This window comes from Strix uralensis, chromosome 4 (assembly GCF_047716275.1).
Source record: "Strix uralensis isolate ZFMK-TIS-50842 chromosome 4, bStrUra1, whole genome shotgun sequence".
NCBI lineage: Eukaryota > Metazoa > Chordata > Aves > Strigiformes > Strigidae > Strix > Strix uralensis.
This window is the reverse complement of record NC_133975.1, coordinates 33,312,199-33,331,278: the sequence shown is the minus strand read 5'-3', so window position 1 is coordinate 33,331,278 and position 19,080 is coordinate 33,312,199. Positions and strand designations below refer to the sequence as shown.

The 19,080-nt window shown below is 34.0% G+C and overlaps 1 protein-coding gene across 1 annotated transcript in view; it reads right to left on the bottom strand.

Annotated features, from left to right (window-relative positions):
* Positions 1 to 297: 297 nt before the first annotated feature.
* TUSC3 (tumor suppressor candidate 3) overlaps positions 298 to 19,080 on the bottom strand; it is a 142,760-nt gene continuing 123,977 nt past the window's right edge. The window contains exons 8-10 of the mRNA XM_074866287.1: positions 11,654 to 11,728; positions 9,226 to 9,316; positions 298 to 583 (exon numbers count right to left, since the gene is read on the bottom strand). Coding sequence (XP_074722388.1) covers positions 568 to 583; positions 9,226 to 9,316; positions 11,654 to 11,728 — 182 coding nt within the window. The 3' untranslated portion in view covers positions 298 to 567. The remainder of the gene's footprint in view (positions 584 to 9,225; positions 9,317 to 11,653; positions 11,729 to 19,080) is intronic.

Here is a 19,080-nt window from a genome sequence, read left to right as displayed (position 1 = left end):
AAGAAGAAATCCAGGATGAAAATATGTAAATATAATTTTATATTAATGACTCAACATGACTGAAGTGATCAGAGTCTATATATACATATACTGTTTCAAAGCAAAGCGGTGGTGAGGTGCATGTAGTCATTAAATGTTTCCACCATGGTTTTCTCTTAACAGCAGTTGAAGAATCGACAATATTTTGTTCAGTTCTAAAACACATTTCAAAACCTTATAACAAACTTCACATGAAAAATCTTGGCAATATCCTTTGGATTCATGTACTAAAGGTAATGAGGAAGCCTTAAACAGAAGCCCATTATAATGAAATTTATTTAAATTCTTGAGCACACTATATTCATAACTTTTTAGCACTTCCCAATGAGGTGTTTACTGTATATTTCTATAAATTACACATTCATTGCATAAAACTGCATTCATTTCTCTATCAGCATACTATATAAATTATCACAAAAACAGATGAACCAACAAAAGATTCTTGAATACATGTAACATTGGTGGGCAGATAATATCAGTAATAGCTTATCTTCATGGTAAGCAGCTCTAAATGAATCCCTCTTGAATTCATTTAATTAAGAAGCTGAAAAGAAAGAAAACATGATTAGATACTGAAAAATGCATATAAAACATAGCATCACAATTATTTGAATAAACAAAGAGTTCAAAACATTCATTTGAAGTCATTCGACATTTATCTAATAATCTCTTAAGTTTTTATATCCCATTTAGTAATTACTAAACAAGCATGAAAGTCATCAAATAAAACTTGAGTGACTGAAACTTAAATTTGCCTATTTAAAAAAATTAAAAAGTAAAAGGCACTTCAAACATCTGTTCTCTTTAATCAAGTTCTGCATCTGCTCCTACTACTTAAAGTGAGAACTACCTCTCCCAGGATGTTTCAGATTTATTTAGAACATTTTTCTTTTACTGTTGAAGTGGCCCCAGAGTGGGGAGGGTATAGAGGACTTGGCAAGGCTCTGTAGGGTTTCACTCTTCAACTCTTAATATTTGAGTAAATGAAGACGTTTCAGATGACACTGTTGTTTCTTTACCCTGGAACGAAACTTTGTGGTTTTTAAAAAGTAGGTATATATTGTGTGTCATATCTTTCTAAGTACTTTACCAAAGAACAGTGATGTCATAAATTGGGAAATGGGAACACAAAGAGAAAGACTTGTGCATGACTACAGAGTGAGTTAACTGTACAAACACAAAGGCAACGAACTACCGAATGGAGGGGTTTCTTCACTGCCTCTAGCTTTGAATGGAAGATCTTTCATCTCCTTATCGATATGCAGCACAGTCTAGCATACACATTGTAGTAATTTCATCAGTTTTCCATTCATGGCATAATTAATTAACCTTTACAAAACATAAATACAAGTGCCATAAGCTTAAAAGACTGTATCAGTATAAAGATGTTCCCTGCTGCAAAAGGGTGACAAGCTCATTAGGCAAGACATACAAACCAAGGCAAAACAGACAGCAATTGGCTGGGTGCTCCAGGGTGAAGTGATTATTGAAAGGGAACAGCTAGCAAGAGCAACAGCATGAAGAGGTGAATTGCAGGGTGCTGAGTGGAGAAGAAAGAGAATGCTGAGCACATGAGACTAAAAAGATAACCCAGGTCTAGGATAGATATGTAAGGCCATGTATAGGAATGGAACTGAGAGGAGAAGAGGAATACTGGTAGTGAAAAAGTTTGGGGGAAAGAGTGGGAAGGTCTGAAGATTACAATAATCAGGCAGGTAGCACTGATAGGTTCAGGAGGGGTAAAAGACTGAATCATATAACTGTCAGGAAATACAAATATGGCAGTGTCATTTTTGATAAATATGATACTACCATAGCTATTGTTCCTTACTTTCTGTCTACAAACAAACTGCATTTTTAGCAGCTAAGAGACATGATCTAGAATATGGATAAGGTAAACACTGCAAGTTATATGGAAGCTATAAAACAAGCTTAAGAGGCTAGATACACAAAGAAGGAAAAAGCCTAAGGTGGAAAACCACAAAAAGCCAAAAGACCATAAAAAATCATAAACTAGAGAGTAGCCAAAAAGAAGGGGCAGCATTTATGAAAAATCTAGAATAGCAAATTGGACAACATCTGTTGGGGTAGATCTACAAAAAGAAAAAAAACCCCATGTTCCCTTATGCAAAGCAGAATAGGAAAGGCTGGCCAAACTGTGCCCTTCCAGACATTAACTAGCTGGAAATGGGTAGTATAGGTAGGTAAACTAAGACTTACAGGAAAGCCATAAAAGCAAAAAGAGGAATTCTTAATGGTGGTAACCACAGAAAGAAGGTTCTACTCATAGAGGAGCATGCAAACTGTTTGCCACAGGATGAAGCACATGCTGCTTAAGAGATCTGCTATGGGGTCAGCCACCTGGAATTCAGATATCCCATTCTTTAAAGCACTAGAAACCAGCAATGAATGTGGTCACTTTACATAGAGAGGAATGTGGAGGTCTGTGGATATTCATGAATTCAGTGTGCTGTTGGATGGTTTAGATGATCAGAGAACTGAGTTCTTTTGCCTTCCATTTCAATGGGTGGTTTTGTTGCTGAAGAATGCAGTCTCTAGCCACATTAAGAGAAGTAGCATAGAAAATGCTAAATTTAAGATACTTTGTTTTGACAACTGTGCATTACTGTTTTCTTGTCTTAATATAATCCTGATTTCTGCTGTTTTGAATAAAGTAGCCTATTTTGCTGAGCACTACAGACCTGAATGTGAATCTTGGTAAATCAGATTTACCAGTTCATAAACTTTTCATGAATCAATTTAATTATGCATGAAATCAACATGAAACACCTGAACAATTGTTAGTAGTGCTCACATTTATTAATAAATTTAATTTTGTATGTCTGCAAATACTATTTATTCTACATACTAATATTTTACCAGTATATTTCCAAGAAATAACTATTCCATTTTATTCACTTGCATTTAATTTAAATTGCTCAATATTATACAGGATTTCTTTACTGAAACTAATTTAATTACAGTGAGGGTAAACATTTGTTACGTGGTGTATATAGTGAACAAGAGGAATTTTCAGGCTCTGGGGTATCTTGCAATTTGTTCTTGTTGCATTGACTGCTTTTCTCTAAGCAATGAATGAATACTTCAGGTCTGACTTAACATTTATGTTCTTTTGATGAAAATAAGGCATCTTTTATTTATCATGCTTTCCTGCAGTTTAGTTAATTTTCTCTGCTAGTCAATACAGAATATGTATTTTCTGTTCCACCAATACATAGTTTGGAAGGATGATTATTTTTTATGGTTTAACTATAAACTCTTCATGTTACTCTTTTCAATAATAGCTAGATACACTGGCTATAAAGGATAATCTGATAATGAAACACTTAACTGCAGCTACCAAAACATTCCTTAAAAAGCTACTTAATGAAAGCTATTAATGAAAACTTATATGAAAACTTTGAATTTTCAGGTGTTCATATCATTTAAATTCAGATTAAAACAACAGCAAATGATAAAACGTAGACTTGAAAGGACAATTGGAAGTCTCAACAGTAATGAAAGTGTGCTAAAAGTTTCATCCAGAAAACAAAGCAGAAAAGACAACACAGGGCAGTTCATAAGTTTCAGCCAAAGCTAAAAAAAAATAATCAAGAAACCTTTTTTAACATCAGTAAACAGTGGGTAACACTTCTGTGTCCTCCTGAAAAAAACAGTATTACAAGTATTTACATTCCTAACATCCCCAGTAATACAATACTGTGATAGTGTACTGATGTCGTCTGGTTTGTTCTTACCATTCTCCCTCATTCTTTTTAATATTCTGTGTGCTTTTTGGACTGAAACTTCCTGAAGTGAGGTTTCCAGAGAGCCTTCCTAGCTCTTTCCTGACTAGCAAAGCTAACTTAGAGTTCATGCTTTTGCATTATAGTTAAGAATAGTTTCTGTCATTCTCATGTATATTAGTTGACAGATAAAATTTTGTGTTGATATAACGAAATTTTATTGCTCAATCACTGAGTACCTGATACTTAATATATCACTTATTCACTTTAAATATTGGGGTGAGAAGGCTTCCAAAAAGATTCTCTCAGATATATCAACACTCTTGTCTTATTATTATAAAAGGGAAAATGTTCAACAATATTAGATAAAATTATTGCATTATCTTTCAACAGTTAACGACAGCAATTAAAATGAAAGTTTTAGCAAAATGAAAAATTTCATATAGTTCCCATAAAAAAGGTGGATTAGTACAGGCATGAAAAAGCCTGGCCATGGTAAAAATGGCTCTAGCAGAGAGATCTGTAACATGTTAGCTCATTCATCACGATTGTGCTCACTCAGAAAGTAACCTTCATGATGACCTCCATTTTGCATCACCTCTCCCACTCCAATACTTTATTGTATAAGGGTATTTTACCAGCACATTAATTAAAACATTTTCTTCCCCAACCCTAGCCTACAAAAAGAAAATTATTTGGAAGGAAGACTCAAAAACTTAATTGGAAAATGTGTGAAGTGGATGAAAGAAATGCAAACAAAATGTTACTGTCCTACATACATGCCATCTAAAGAGCACACTTATAGACCTGTACTCTTATCTAGCACTCCTCTGGACACTTTTCTGTTTGTCACAGAAATTAACAATGACAATGGCATTACCAGGGTCAAAGAAATAACAGCATTCCCAGTACTTTTATTTATGCACATTAGAAAAGGAAGTAAATCTCCAGTTTTTGAATCCTGCTTTATGTTTATTCACCTGTTTTATCTTCACTATGTGGAGGTCACTGGAAAGAAAGAGGATGTACTGCATGTTGTGTTACTGTTTCACTTTTTATGGACCCATGCTGCTTCACCACAGAGGACTTAATTGGTTGTTCAGGGCCAGAGAACAGGAACAATATAGTTTATTTGACTTTTTTTTTTTTTTTTTTTTTTTTTTTAAAGTAGGACAGTGAAGTTGATGCTTGAGATTGTGTATATAGCATTAAAACAATTTCAGTTTTCTTCAACTGTTGCTTTAGGCTTGCCAACATAAACAGTCTTTCTTTTTTCTGCCAGATCATTAGTATGCATTGTTGTTAGTATTGTTAAAGGCAAAGCTTTACTAGCCTGAGGACAATTTATCACATGAACACTGATAGTTTCAAGGTGAAATCTACAACCAGTGAAAGTAAGAAGACAGGCATATTTCACATCTTAAGATATATCTACACTGGGATCAATTGATGGGACATGGAACTCCTTGGAAGATCCTAAGGAATTCAGACAAAAAGATATATTACTGAAGTTAAAATGCAGGATATTAAACTAAAGGGGGAAAGAGAAAATAACAGAATTTATATACTTGGTCCTCCTTGGTGTTTTGCACATTCACTTCATTAAAATTCAGAACTATGCACATCAAAGAGGTTTCTCTTCAGAAACACTATGGCACTGTCATGAAGATGACATGGTTGAGATCACTGAAGTGTCAAAGAATCAACAGTATTTTTAATGCTTAATAAATAAATATTAATAAACAAACAAACAAACAAATAAAGTTTATTTAAAATAATGCAACAGAAAATGGGGTCAGAGCTACCCAAGAGAAACCTGAAAGATTGAACACTGGAAAGGACCAGATAAGTAAATTACACATTTGGGAAACTAGCAAATGAAATTTGATAATAGAAAAGCAAAAGGATCAGTTCTAGTTACAACTTCCAGTAATTCTGCATTGAGTGAGGATTTAAGATTGAATGATTAATTTATTCCCATGAAAACATGAAGAATCTAGGACAGTCCAAGTAAGCCTGTAAAATCTTGCTTAATTCTGCAGGAGCAGTAACAGTATAAAAAAATCAAAGAAAACTGCATAACACTTAGCCATCCATTAGACGTTTTTCATGTACTTATGCATCCACAGGGTTCATTCTTTTACGAATTTACTTGATGGGTGTTACCGATTAGTAAGTTGTGATATTGAATCTACTTAGGTCCTTAAGTCAGAATTTGGTTTATGGATCTAATAATTCCTTCATAGTAAAACATGATGCAGCACTATCTCATTTTAACATTGTAATGAATCATTCTAGTACTATCCTGGATTTCTTCTATTTCTTTCTTCACCATCTTTAACATACTAACAGGTTCACTTCTTTTCCACAGGCATTGCATACTAAATTTCTTGAAATTAAACATTTAATAGAATCCAAAATTTCTCTGTTCCCCCCACTCCCGATTCTTGATGTCCTTTATTCTTAGCTTGGATACTAACAGAGGAGTACAAAATCTACACAGGGCTCCAACTTCTCCAAATAAAAGATGTGTGATATTTCACTAAATACAGGCTCAACTGTGGGGAAAAAAAATTTTGAAAATAAATCCATCCCACCCAAAATTTACAGCAAACAGATTAGCAAGAAAAGAGGAAAACCCCCTACATTACTTAAATATTCTTAAAGCTCACAATACATGATACAACAAGATATGTAATGCACCTGAGCAATCAGGTCTGCAATAACATCAATGGTATTCACAGAATCACAGAATCATCAAAGTTGGAAAAGACCTTGAAGATCATCCAGTCCAACCATTGTGTAGGCTTGCCAACTCACAGAGCATACTAATATTCACAAGGTACTGTTCCACTTCAGACGTCCTAGGTATCATACAGCAGTCAAAAAACCCTAGTGCAAACAGTCACAAAAGCCATGCAAGGTCTGGAAATTGGCACAATCATATAAGCATGTTGTTAATAGGTGATAAGAACATTCCTAAGATGAAAGAACTAAATATGAAACTAGTACAACTGTCAGGTTTTCTTTAGTAACTGTTAAACTGCATGGCAACGAACACAACAACAACAACTGCTCTTTCCTTTTAGTAAACTTGTCATGAGAAATGCAACTGACATAGCGCTGAGGGATATGGTGTAGTTGGGAACTGTCAATGTTAGGTTAATGGTTGGACTGGATGATCTTCAAGGTCTTTTCCAACCTAGATGATTCTGTGATTCTGTGAGCTCAGAGCATGGGGTGACATTTGGCAGTGCTTCACAAGTGATCTTATGAGCTGCAGATCAAGCTCATAATTCCTTCTTCTTTTAAGACTTAAGCACTTAATGGGAAGTAAGAATACCTTACGCTTAGGAAAACTGGATCCTGTCTTTCACCCCAAGTCAGTTGAGCTAGAAGGTAGTCTCCAGAGAGGATGCTGAGAGGCTGTACACATTATCCCAGACGGCAAACTACTAACTCCATGCTGATGAAATTTTGCAATACACTATTGGGCCCTATACAGATGTCTTTACTTAGCAGAAATGAGTAAAAAGCAGAAGCACACCTTCTGTGCATATTGCAAGGGGAAGAGTTTTCTTGTCTTGAGTATGATGTTATTAAATGCTAAAATAATCTGAGGTGATCTAAACTAAACGTCAATTAATCTGCATAAAGAGACCAGAGTCAGGAGACAAAAAAATAGTTCTAAAGTCTTGCAGCAAAAACTAACAGAAAAATTGTATGTATTAGCTGAAATGTTAGATCTAAGTTGGCTTCCCAAGGCTGAATCCTTACTAGTGGAACATAACACAGAATATAAAGCTAGCTGCTGCACTGATCACAAGACCTAGTCATACAAATCAACACTAAGAAGTATCTGAGAAAAATCACAGAAGTATTTCTCATATGATTCTTTAAGAGTGACTGTAAAAACAATAGAACTGTTATCATTAATAGAGACAGTTCTTTTGTTCTCTGCTTACTAAAAAATAGCCCTTTCTGAATCTGTTGTACTAATGTTTCTCTTACGTATATATAAATTGACATTTCATCATGCCAGATCTTTCAGCAAAATGTTACTATATCTACATTGCAACACACATACCATCCACTTACTCTTCCATACATGGTAATAGTAATGTAGACTAATATTCTGTGAAGGATTAGTCTACTAGTTTATAGAAACCAATTTCACTGGAAATAAGGAAAATCTCATTTTTTTTAAATGCACTGTGGCCACCTAGAGGGGGGAAAAATGCACTCATGAATATTATCTCTATTGTAAAGCCTAGCATAGCATGTTAAGACTATGTCAACTGTATACATATATATACACACACAAGTATATGTACATATATATGTATATAAATATATACATACGTATATGTACACATATATATGTTTATATACATAGATATACATCTCTACAGGAAAAAAACTTAAAAGGGAGCAAAGATTGAAGCAATGAGAGGAACAGCATAGTTTCAAATAGGATCAAAAGTCAATGGAACAAAATTGCTAATCCTGGAGAATAGAACAACAGGAAAAGGACTCTTCCTCATTAAAAATATTTCGCCAACCTACAAAACAAAAGTTTGGGAGAGAAAAATCAAGAAGTCTCTGTTTTGTTCCAGAAACTTGATGAGTAAGGAAATGTCAGTGTATTGCTTTTATCTCAGTAGCCTGGTCCATCACTACTATAGCACTGAAGATTTCCTTAATTGCACCTTCCCTTTTCCTCTAGCTAGGCTTTTTCATGTACATCTGAAAATGGTACAAGGATCACAAAAAAATGCTATGGGCCATCTGTTCCTGACAGGTTACTAAAAAAAACATGTAACAGATCAGCAAGAAGATGTGAATCATAAGTCTAGACTACCTCTGTAGCTGACCTCCCAGTTGAAAGCATCCACCTACAAAAGGCAAGAACTGTATTTTCTTTACTATTTTTCTACTTTTTCTGCTTGTCAGACAAATTATAACGGTTTAATCAACAGCTGTACATATAATTAAGAAAGACTATAACCCTATCTTTACTCTCTGGTGTGGCTGACAGAAGAAGAGGGTACTTTTAGTGATATTTCATAGCTTTAGCACTGTACACTGGTTTGGTGTTTTTGTGACTTGTCTTATGTACATCTTATAAAGATACACAAATAAATATATCATAAAGGTTTATAAACTCAAGCACATGTTTTCTTTTGCATTTTTCATGGGGCACAGTGTATTCCATGTGCCTGTGCTCAAACCCATTTAACTGGTCTGCATTAACAGTCACATTAAAAACATTAGCTTTTCAGCCATTTTTGGTTTGCTTGAATCAATCACCATTCTTCCTGCTTCTTCTAGCTCCCACAGATTTCAGTGGTAAAAATTAAACATTGTTTACCTAAAAGCTATTCTTAAACTTATACAAAGCTATTAAAATCTATAAAATGATAATTCAATGAGAGATTACCTGTATGGGTAGCCATGGTATTTGGAGCGAAATATCGACAATAGGAAACTGAAGAAAAAGACCACCAGACCCAGGCCTACAAGGCATATTACTGGAAGGAAATAACTTTATTAGCACATAAAAGATTTAAAACTGGAATCTCTACAAAGAATATTATGTATGTCAATCATTTATGGAGAATTTTGATACAGTTAAATACAAAAATGTTACTGCCTTGACTGCTGATGCCCACTATCTTCTGACAGGGTTTCAAACATATATGGAAATAATATTTATGGTTATTGAGATAAAACAATTTGTCAGGCTGAAATGTATTTTCAAGAAAAAAGAGCAGAAATTTGCAACTCAAATGTATGTGACTGATGATAATGGATTTAATAACCCTGTAAATTATACAAATCAAGCAATGTAATTTCAGGTATTCGCTTGTTCTTTTTGGAAAACAAATTACATTTAGAATAATATCCTTTGACTAATGGAATCGTGTTCTCTCTAGTCAATCAACTAAGGCTGAAGTAAAGCAAAGGCAGTTTAGTAACTACTTTAGTAACTTAGTGGCTAAAACATTTCACTGTTGTAAGTTCCAAGGCTGGTAGCCAAATCACTTTTTAATCTTAACTTGATAGCAATATAAATCCTTAGGTTTTGAAGATAAATAACAATGATGCAGACCTTCCAACAGCATCCAGATGCAAGCACTTTGAGCCTTTTCAGGCAAAGAATGAATTAGCAAAGTAAATGCTTAAATTAACAAATAAAATTTGGAACACCAGTTGGCACCCTGTGTAATAATAGCATAAAATCTTTTTGATCATGATAGCTTGCTCAATTGCATCTAAATTAAAAAAAAAAAAAAGGCAACATGTTACAAGCTGATGCATATAATTAAGACACACCTCATCTACATTAGATGATGTTTTGGTTCTAGTGAGCTACTTTGACTTTAAAAGCTTCTCTCCTTATACTATTCCTACTTTAGCCAAATCTTTGCTATTTAATTGCAATATTCATGCTTCAAAAGTGTGTTGGCTTTGAGTGAAGGATGAGCAACCATGAAGCTGGGGAAACTGACAATGATGCATTTTTTCATTAAAACTGACCATGTGGAAACTGACATATGTCAATTGAAATATAAAATTTCTGCAGTTATTTTGAGAAAACTAGTCATGTACAAATCTTATAAACACACTTCATTATGAAGAAATCACCACTCACAAATATGATTTCAAAGCATGGATGAATAAGTTGCGAAGCATGAACAGTACAAGGCAGGTACACAGAGAGCATTCCAATAATGTCCACAAGCAGAAGAGACTCTGAATTTGTACTGCAGCCCACTGTTATTTTGCTGTTTCCATGTTCACAGAGCAAGATCTCAATCATGATCTAAGATCAAATTCCAATTAAACTCATGTTACTGTCTCTTTTGACATCAGTATTAAAGCTAGATACTGTAAAATATATTCATAATTAAGTTATTTATGTCTTCAGCTCATTGAAGGAGACCCTCAAATCACTATAGATTAGAGATCTCCAGCCAACATTCAACCAACTATTATGAAGAATTATAGAATGCTTTTATAGAAAACAGTTGACCAGCCCTATCTGCAACACTGTGTATTACATAGAAGAAGCTAAAGAACTGATCTAGAAAGAAAGGGGAAGCAGCATAGGAAGTCTGGTATCTTTCAAAGGTCTTCAACGCCTTATATGAGAAAAAGATTAAGTGGCAGGGGATATGAAAAAACATATTATAAAAGGTATGAAAGCTGATGGGCGTATTTGTTTCAACCTATGTCACACTCAGTAAAAGTTTGTTCGACATAACAGTTAGGAAGATTAAATCTGGATAAAAATACTTTTATATTTTGTGTTTATGCAATTCATTGCCAGAAAAATCTTGCAAATATTCTGAATTACAACAACATAAAACTTGTACTTCAGGCTAAGAATCTTTAGACATTACAGGATATGTTCTGCACTACATCTACTGTTGGGCTTTTACCTTCCTCTGGAGGAGAGGATACTGAGAAAGTTTACCAAGTAAATGAATTTTCACACTCCTCTGGATGTTGTCATCTTAAGCATCTTAAATACCTAAATTCATTTTGAAACAATGTTTTGAAACTCTTGTTCTTTACGTCACTTTCAACATAATTCAAGAGCCAAAAAGCATTTATGCAGTACTACGTAGTAGAGATACTGTGTCAAGCTGTACTTTGGCTGAGTATGCTTAAAACATTTTTTTACTGTTACAACTTCATGTGAATGCAGTTTTGACAATAGAATTTTTATACTCTCCTCCACTCCACAAAAGAAAATTGGTTTAAGGTAGAAACCTTCTGAAAACTTAATCAGATATTTATTTGTAATTTTCCATTGTCTTCTAATTGTCTAAACATTGGCTTAGTTGTACTAAAAAACTTACTTCTCCTTTTTCCAACATCCCCTTTGGAGGTAGCAGCTTCATTCAGGAGTACCATCCCCATGGTGATAGCAGCATCTGTATCGCTATTGTCAAGGAAAACAGCAGGTGTGTGGATACTTAAAAGGTATATCTATGAACTAAAGCTTTCAAGTTCATAAAATGAAAGTATTTATTATATATAAAACTGCGTATCGCAATCTGTACTGTATAAATACACTCACCTGTGGCAAAAACGTGCAGTAAGATTTTCCTTTGTGCATTCTAGATAAAAAAGGAAAGAAGGTTCGAAAAGCTTTAAAGGAGAAGTTGTCAGGTAGGACACAAATTTCTGAGTTATGAAAATAGCTACTTCCCGTTATCTTACAATATTCTGTATATTGTACTAAAGGATTTTAAAAAATGAGAACTGTAAGAACCAGAAATCATTCAGTGTTACTGCACACAATTCATTGGTTATTTGATGCAAACTGAAGCAGCTGGACTGCTTTATCTTGCTCTGCTTTTAGATAAGACATTAGCTCCCTCTTTAGTGTCATATTGCTTAATAGTTTAGCAGAGAAACATCTCAGAGGCAAAGTCCTCAGTCACTTTCAGTGTTTTATATCTCATTATAACTGTTACAAATGTGAACAAGTACATAATGATAAAACAATTGAACTAATTTAGCAAGATCTTAAACCATTCACTTAATTGCTTATTTGAAACTGTATAAACAAAAAGGAATGGTTACTACTGTGCATAACATCTGTTCTGAAGAGCAGGCATGTCTGAATGCCATACTGAAGGAGGAGTGCATCATGGGAGCTGAATCTCACAATTTCAGGAAATATGAACTTCATAAGAGCTAACTACCACTTGAATACGGTTGGATCTTTAAGCATTACTTATCCCAGGGCTAGGTAGTAGGATGACCACAAACTTTAAGAATGATAAGATGTTTCTATTTACACACACAGAGAATTAATGGGAGATAATTCAAACATGCTACATCCATAAACAGTATCTGCATCCTGTAACATTATACTTGCATTAATCCTATCAATGTTCATATTAACATTTTTCATATTAGAAATGTTCAAAATTAAACAAAAATGCCCAAAGACATCTGAAATTTCAGTTATACAATTTCAATTAAGCTGATTTAGAAATGTCAATGCTAACATCATCACACTTCATCAGAGATTAGCAGTCTGATTCAGGTCTGAGACTTCTAAGTTTCATACACATAGAATGAGAAAAGTCAAATGAAAAGTAACAGGATTAAAAAAAGCAAACACTAATGGTGAAGGAGGCAGATGCCAATAGGCAATGTCAAGGAAATAGAAGTTTTAACACCACCTCTTCAATATAGACATCTACCTACAGTCCTAAATTAGACACTAATTAGAAACATAACAATTAGCCCAAATTAGTGCCTCACACATGAACAAGGTATAAGGCAAAGGGTTACTCTTATGAGTAAACGGTTATATTCAAATTTTCCAGCAGCTTATTACTGGACTTGACAAAATAGTAAAAAAAAAAAAAAAATTGAAAAATATTGTGAAAAAAACCAACACTAGAATCCATGAGACTATGTAAATTGGAAGGGAAACCAAAAATTACTTTCTAAAAATTTTTCCTGTTAACGTTCAGATTCATGAGCACAAGAGACTGGCAATGTCCTGTGCTATTGCTATGCTTCAAGCAGGAAACAGAATTGGAAAGAATGTAATGAGAATCATTCAGTTCTCTGCTTTCAAAAGCTACAAAAGCATAAAAATGGATTAACTGAAGAAGCTGCAACAAGAAGGGCTGAGAAAAAAAATTCCTCATGTATTCCTACCCTATTAAGAAAAGCCCCTAATGTAGCATTATCTAGTAACTTTAATTTACCAATCCCTCACTTGTATTTATAGTAGTGTTTTTGTTCTTAGTTTAACTGAGCCATGGGAAAAAAATAGCCCCAAGATGTAAGAATAACTCACCAGACCCTCTTAGGGAAGTGCTACTTTGCAAATGTTCTGGACTGCTTTGTAAATGGAATTTATTCACTTGATTATCTCATGCAATATTGCACATAATGTCGTCCTTTGCTATTTCCCTTACCTGGCTGCCTCTGAGAAACAAACCAACCAACCAACCACCCAACCACCCACACACTAAAAAGCCATTTGGCAGACAATTTTTCTGTATCTTAGTTCCTATTTTTCTTACCAGACCATGAGTTTCACTTTTCTTACCATCAGGAATAACAGTCTCACAAAAGTAACTGTTTGCTCTGCAGATGAGAGTTTTAGATCTGTAACCAGCTGAACTGTGCTGGGTTTTTTTCCTCTCTTTTGGAGTCTCACATCATTACCCCTAAAGCTTCCCTTACATTGCCACTGTTTTTGCCTCAGTTGTTGCTTTCTAACTTTAGTCATCATTATTGAGCTTTCAGACTCACTGGTTGCCTTTTAGCTTCAATGATATCAGCTTCATAACTTCACACTCTAACACCGAGCATGTCACTTGCCTCAGGCTCTGGGATGTTGAAGTAAAAATTTAATCTTACTGAATTGTGATTTCAGTGCAATAATTAGCTTTTTACCACAGAATATATAGGTTATTATTTTTCGCTCCTGTTTCTAACATTGTATGTTATGTCTTTACTTATTTTGTTATTCTACAAAACAAAGCAACAGTCCTAGCTCTGAAAACAGTCTTCTACAGTATCATATTTGTCTAGCAGCGCAGAATGTAAAATTTTAGCACATGGTTACTTGGACAGTTTTCCATTTGCAAAAAATGAAATGGCATCAAAAGATGTACTTATTTTCTAATTCCTCTTTATCTCCCTCACTATGCGTTACGAAAATATTCTGAAAGCATGAGGAGAATGTGGCACTCAGATAAACCATGGCTAGCAAACTTTTTAAATTCAGATGCTCATGTTTTCTGATAAATGTATCCCTCTGTAGCAATTCTTTTTTCTGTGTAAATCCAGTTATATGTCTTCTCAAATTTGGAATGATTTCACTTTTATATATTAAACTTCTGCTGCTCCTTTTCTCAGCTGGTAAATGCTTTTCATAGAAATTGACAACATATATTATTTAGTTAGTGCTTTTAAAAAGGTTCTTAATGTTTTGATACAAGAAGAAGAACAGTTTTAAAGTAGGATGAAAAAGACAAGTGGTCATCAAAATTTGTAAGATTATTCAGAAAATGATCAGCATTAATAGAGCATAGTATCTTGCTAAAATCAAGATGCCCGATCAGAAGTATTAAAAGAAACCACAACACCAAACACAAACCCAAAAAAACCCAAAAAAAGATTGAATCAGTAAACTCCAGAATGATAGATACTCTGCAAAATGAAAGTGACTACTAGTAAATTCTGGACACTTTTTATTAGCATACTTTAATAGAAGATTAAATCACCGTTCATTCCAGCCAGAATGCCCAAATGGAAGACTACCTGATGATTTGTAAGTTCATTAATGTGATATATAATTTATATCTTTCCTTCACAAGATTAGTCCTAATTAGTAGTGAGTGGGGAATAAAAGGAGAGAAAATAGGTTGACTAACACTTGGTTGCTTTTGTGAAAAAAGTTTGGTGGTTTAATTCATATTCTCCTGGATTTCTGCCAAGAGTACAAAATCCAGCAGTAGCATTACACACATAAAGAAACAACTACCTTTTAGTTGCAAATCACACAGTTGCTTAATAACACTTGAGCAAGAAAAACTAGAAAACAAAATATTCACCCATTCGACTTGGTGCTCAGTTTACTGTTAACTAAAATGGGGACAGATTATGACACAAACTTTGAAAACTTTTAGTTCACTTTATCATACATGAAACAAAGAAAAGCACATAGATTTTTTTGTGAAGGAATAATATGATCAACAAGAAAATCTATGGTGTTTTTTCTTCTCTTTTTAGGTTTTTTTTTGGCTGGGGGGTGATGATTACAGCATGAGAAATTCTTTGGCGGCCTCTTACAAGGGGGGCATATTTCACTTGCTGAGAGATATTTGTCTTAACTTTTCCCTACTAATACTTAAACCTCTAAAAATCCTGTTATGATTTCAGAAATACCAACCACATTACAGGTTCTTTATCTGAACCATTTCCATGTGGTTTTAACTTTCAATTTACATTTGAAAACTATAAGCATAACATGCATTCTAGTCATTCCATTTAGGAAATAATCTTCAGCTACATGCAGTTCTTGAAAACAAGGTATTGGCCACTTTTCCCAGCTCAAGAATCTGATTTTTCAATCACATGTTGACGAAACTGATGAAGACAAAAAGTATGGTTCTACAATGGAACAGGTTTCATGGTTTCTTTCAAGACATTGTTCAGGGAACAACGAGCAATGATTCTAATATACCACTCATGCTATTCAATGTGCAATCAATTCTCAATTAGACCATAACCATCTCAGTGGATGACTCAACAGGCCTTGAGGGCTGAGGACAGAGGCATGTTTAAGATACCAATCACTGTATGTCTCATTTCAGTGAAGGAGGATGACTCCTAACTCAGAAGTTGAAAAAGTGGAGCATAGTCTGAAAATTATTTATTTGAATATGAATTTAATTTAAGCATGAATTGTGCACAATCAAGATGTGCTTCAGGATTTTTAAATGACCTGAAATCTAGTGGTGCTGATACTCACAATAACCCTGAACATTCTTTGAGCTTAAAACCTTCTGGCTTCAGCTACACCCAATGGCTTTTCAAGAATTTTAGGAATTATTTCATAAGTCTTGGCACTGGAGTTCCCCTCAACTCCTTGAAATATGCAACTTACAACAATGAAGTAGCTGGAAGTCTGCATTTCAACCATTTAAATGTCAGCCAAGTACACCACTTTTCTTTTTAATGCTTTTTCATAATTTTAACAGAGCAAAGAATCAATTTGATACTAATATAGAATCTCCTATAGTGAAAAAATTTCTTTATTATTCATTCAATTAGTTTCAGCTTCAATTTATGAGACTGTCTTTCTAATCCACAGATAATCTGATGGAACCGTCCTTCAGACACTTGAGAATGTAAAGGCCATACAAAAGCTTCGGGAGAATCCATTTTAATTCAACAGCAAGAAAGTAGCATAAAGATACCTGACTAAGTTTGTGCTAAATCACTAATAAAACATTCAGGGTTTTCAGCCTGATTTACATCCTAATTATTCATATTGGTGTCATGTTTTAGGATCACCTAAAACTAACTCTGGGGAGATGATTTTAACATTTATTATTCATGACTTTTTTTGGTTTTTATGTTACATCTGATGGAGTTTCAGGGTTAGTCCTGACCATTTTGCAAATTCTTATAGTCTGGTTTGCCACTATACAAAATATATATTTTTTTCTAACCTTATTTACATTTTAAAATTTGTCTCTACAAATTTTCTTGCCTAGAGACATAGAAATCACAGAACTATATACATCTCCAGAACAGCTAGATGCATAACAGTACTTCAGTTTCCTTAATGTTAAGCATACCAGAGATTAAAATAATTGAATGAATTTCTTAATAGCTTCATTTCTTAACTTTTAAACACAGATACATTGCCTAAAACAAACTCTATTTGAGCTATTTGTAAGTATTTATGATGCTATATAATTTTCTCTCACTGTTCTAACACTTTATTCCAAACATCTACCTTATTTTCAAGCACTTTCTTTCAAACACTAGACAGTATGTTGTCTCTTCTGTTTGTTAGCATACACTTGATCCTTCAGCGTTCACAGACACCATCTCTCTTGCTTTCTCTAAGCACATATAAATCTTTTTAAGAATATCACACATTCTTTTTCTATATCATAAATCATCACCAGTATAACTCTAGGCTGGCATTATACTTTCCTCCATTGTTAAAGACCTGTGCAGTATCTTAACAGACACACTTTATTCTTAGCTGAATGCACTTGAGGACTATTCAATTTAGTAAAGGCTATCTGTGGATCCAAAAGTTAAAACATTTAACTTTGGACTATGTTTCTGCATCTTTTAGCCACTCAAATATGTTTCTTAACAGTTAAAATAAATATTAAAATTATTAATTGATGCCTAAAGAAACCCTTAAGAATACTGTTGCCTTCAGCCTGCAGTCACTGAATGCCTCTTGGTCTGTGGACTAGTAGTCAGGTATTTGCAAAAGGCAAATAGAAATGTGGCAATTGCCAGAGCAACCGACAGTTAAATCTGCTTTGCAGGTATCTGCCCTTCATTGGAAAATTTTAGAGCCAGAAATTGAAAATGGTTGAAAATCTACAAGAGTTAGTAATTTCATATAGAGGACACATGCCATATTTGAAGGTAATTCACCAAATCAGGTATCATTCAATTAGGTGACAAAAGAGTTGTATGTTGCACTGACAAATGTCCAGCTGTAAATTTAAGGTCTCTGCTTACCTCTCTGATATCTAAGAGACTTTAGTATCTTTCTTAAAAGGTCATATTATGAATTATTTTAAGGTCAAGCAGTAGTAGAGTTAGCTAATGGAAGGAAATTTCTTGATTTTACTAACTTTCTTGATTTTACTAACTAGTTCTTGATTTTAATAAGTATCAGCTCCTTATGCTTTGTTACAGTTAGGAGGAGTCAGGCAGTCTCCAGAAGAGCCTACAAGGTTAACAGACAGTATTGGTGGATAACCAAGACTAAAGAATAGAAAACATGCAGTATGTTTTGCTGCTTTGGACGTTGATTTCCATAGTTAATTAAGAACCATTCTTCAATATGCTGTAATTTTGTTCTTTTAGTTCTATCGTTTTTCACTGTGGTGTTCTTCCCTTTTTTCTTATCCTTAAGATCAAGCATACAAAAACCTTATCTCACTGCTTTAGTTGTCATCATCATTCACTTTTACATAATCTCTGGGGAACATAATTTGATTCCATTATGCATGAGTGATGGAGTCTTACTACCAAGAGCTAAATGACTATTGTTCTACTGACTTTGACTGAAAATTTCAGATTCTTATGCTCAGTGACTTTGCATGAGCCCTACTGACACACAGAAAGACATCTGCCATTTAAATTCATTCTATGGTTAAGTTTCCCTACACCAAAGAGGCACTTAATACACTTCATTGAAATTCACTCTGTAGGACAGGAAATATCTTTCATAGCAGGTGTAATTTTAATGCTACAGAAAAGATTTGTCTTTTTGTTTGTAACCAATCAAATTTACTTTTCCTTCTCAATCAACATCTCATATCCACCTACACAGCTGTCACATTAAACTTTGCCTTGGGAATTCAAATTAACAAACTGAAAAGCCATTTCCATTTTTACTTCGGTGCATGTGTTTTATCAGCATCAAAGTGAACTAAGTTTAATAGTAATAATGAGAAAAATTATCAGGTTAATAGTAACTGCTAGTTCTTATAATAATGGTTTAGATTTATCTCCTGTACAACAAATAATTTGCTTAATA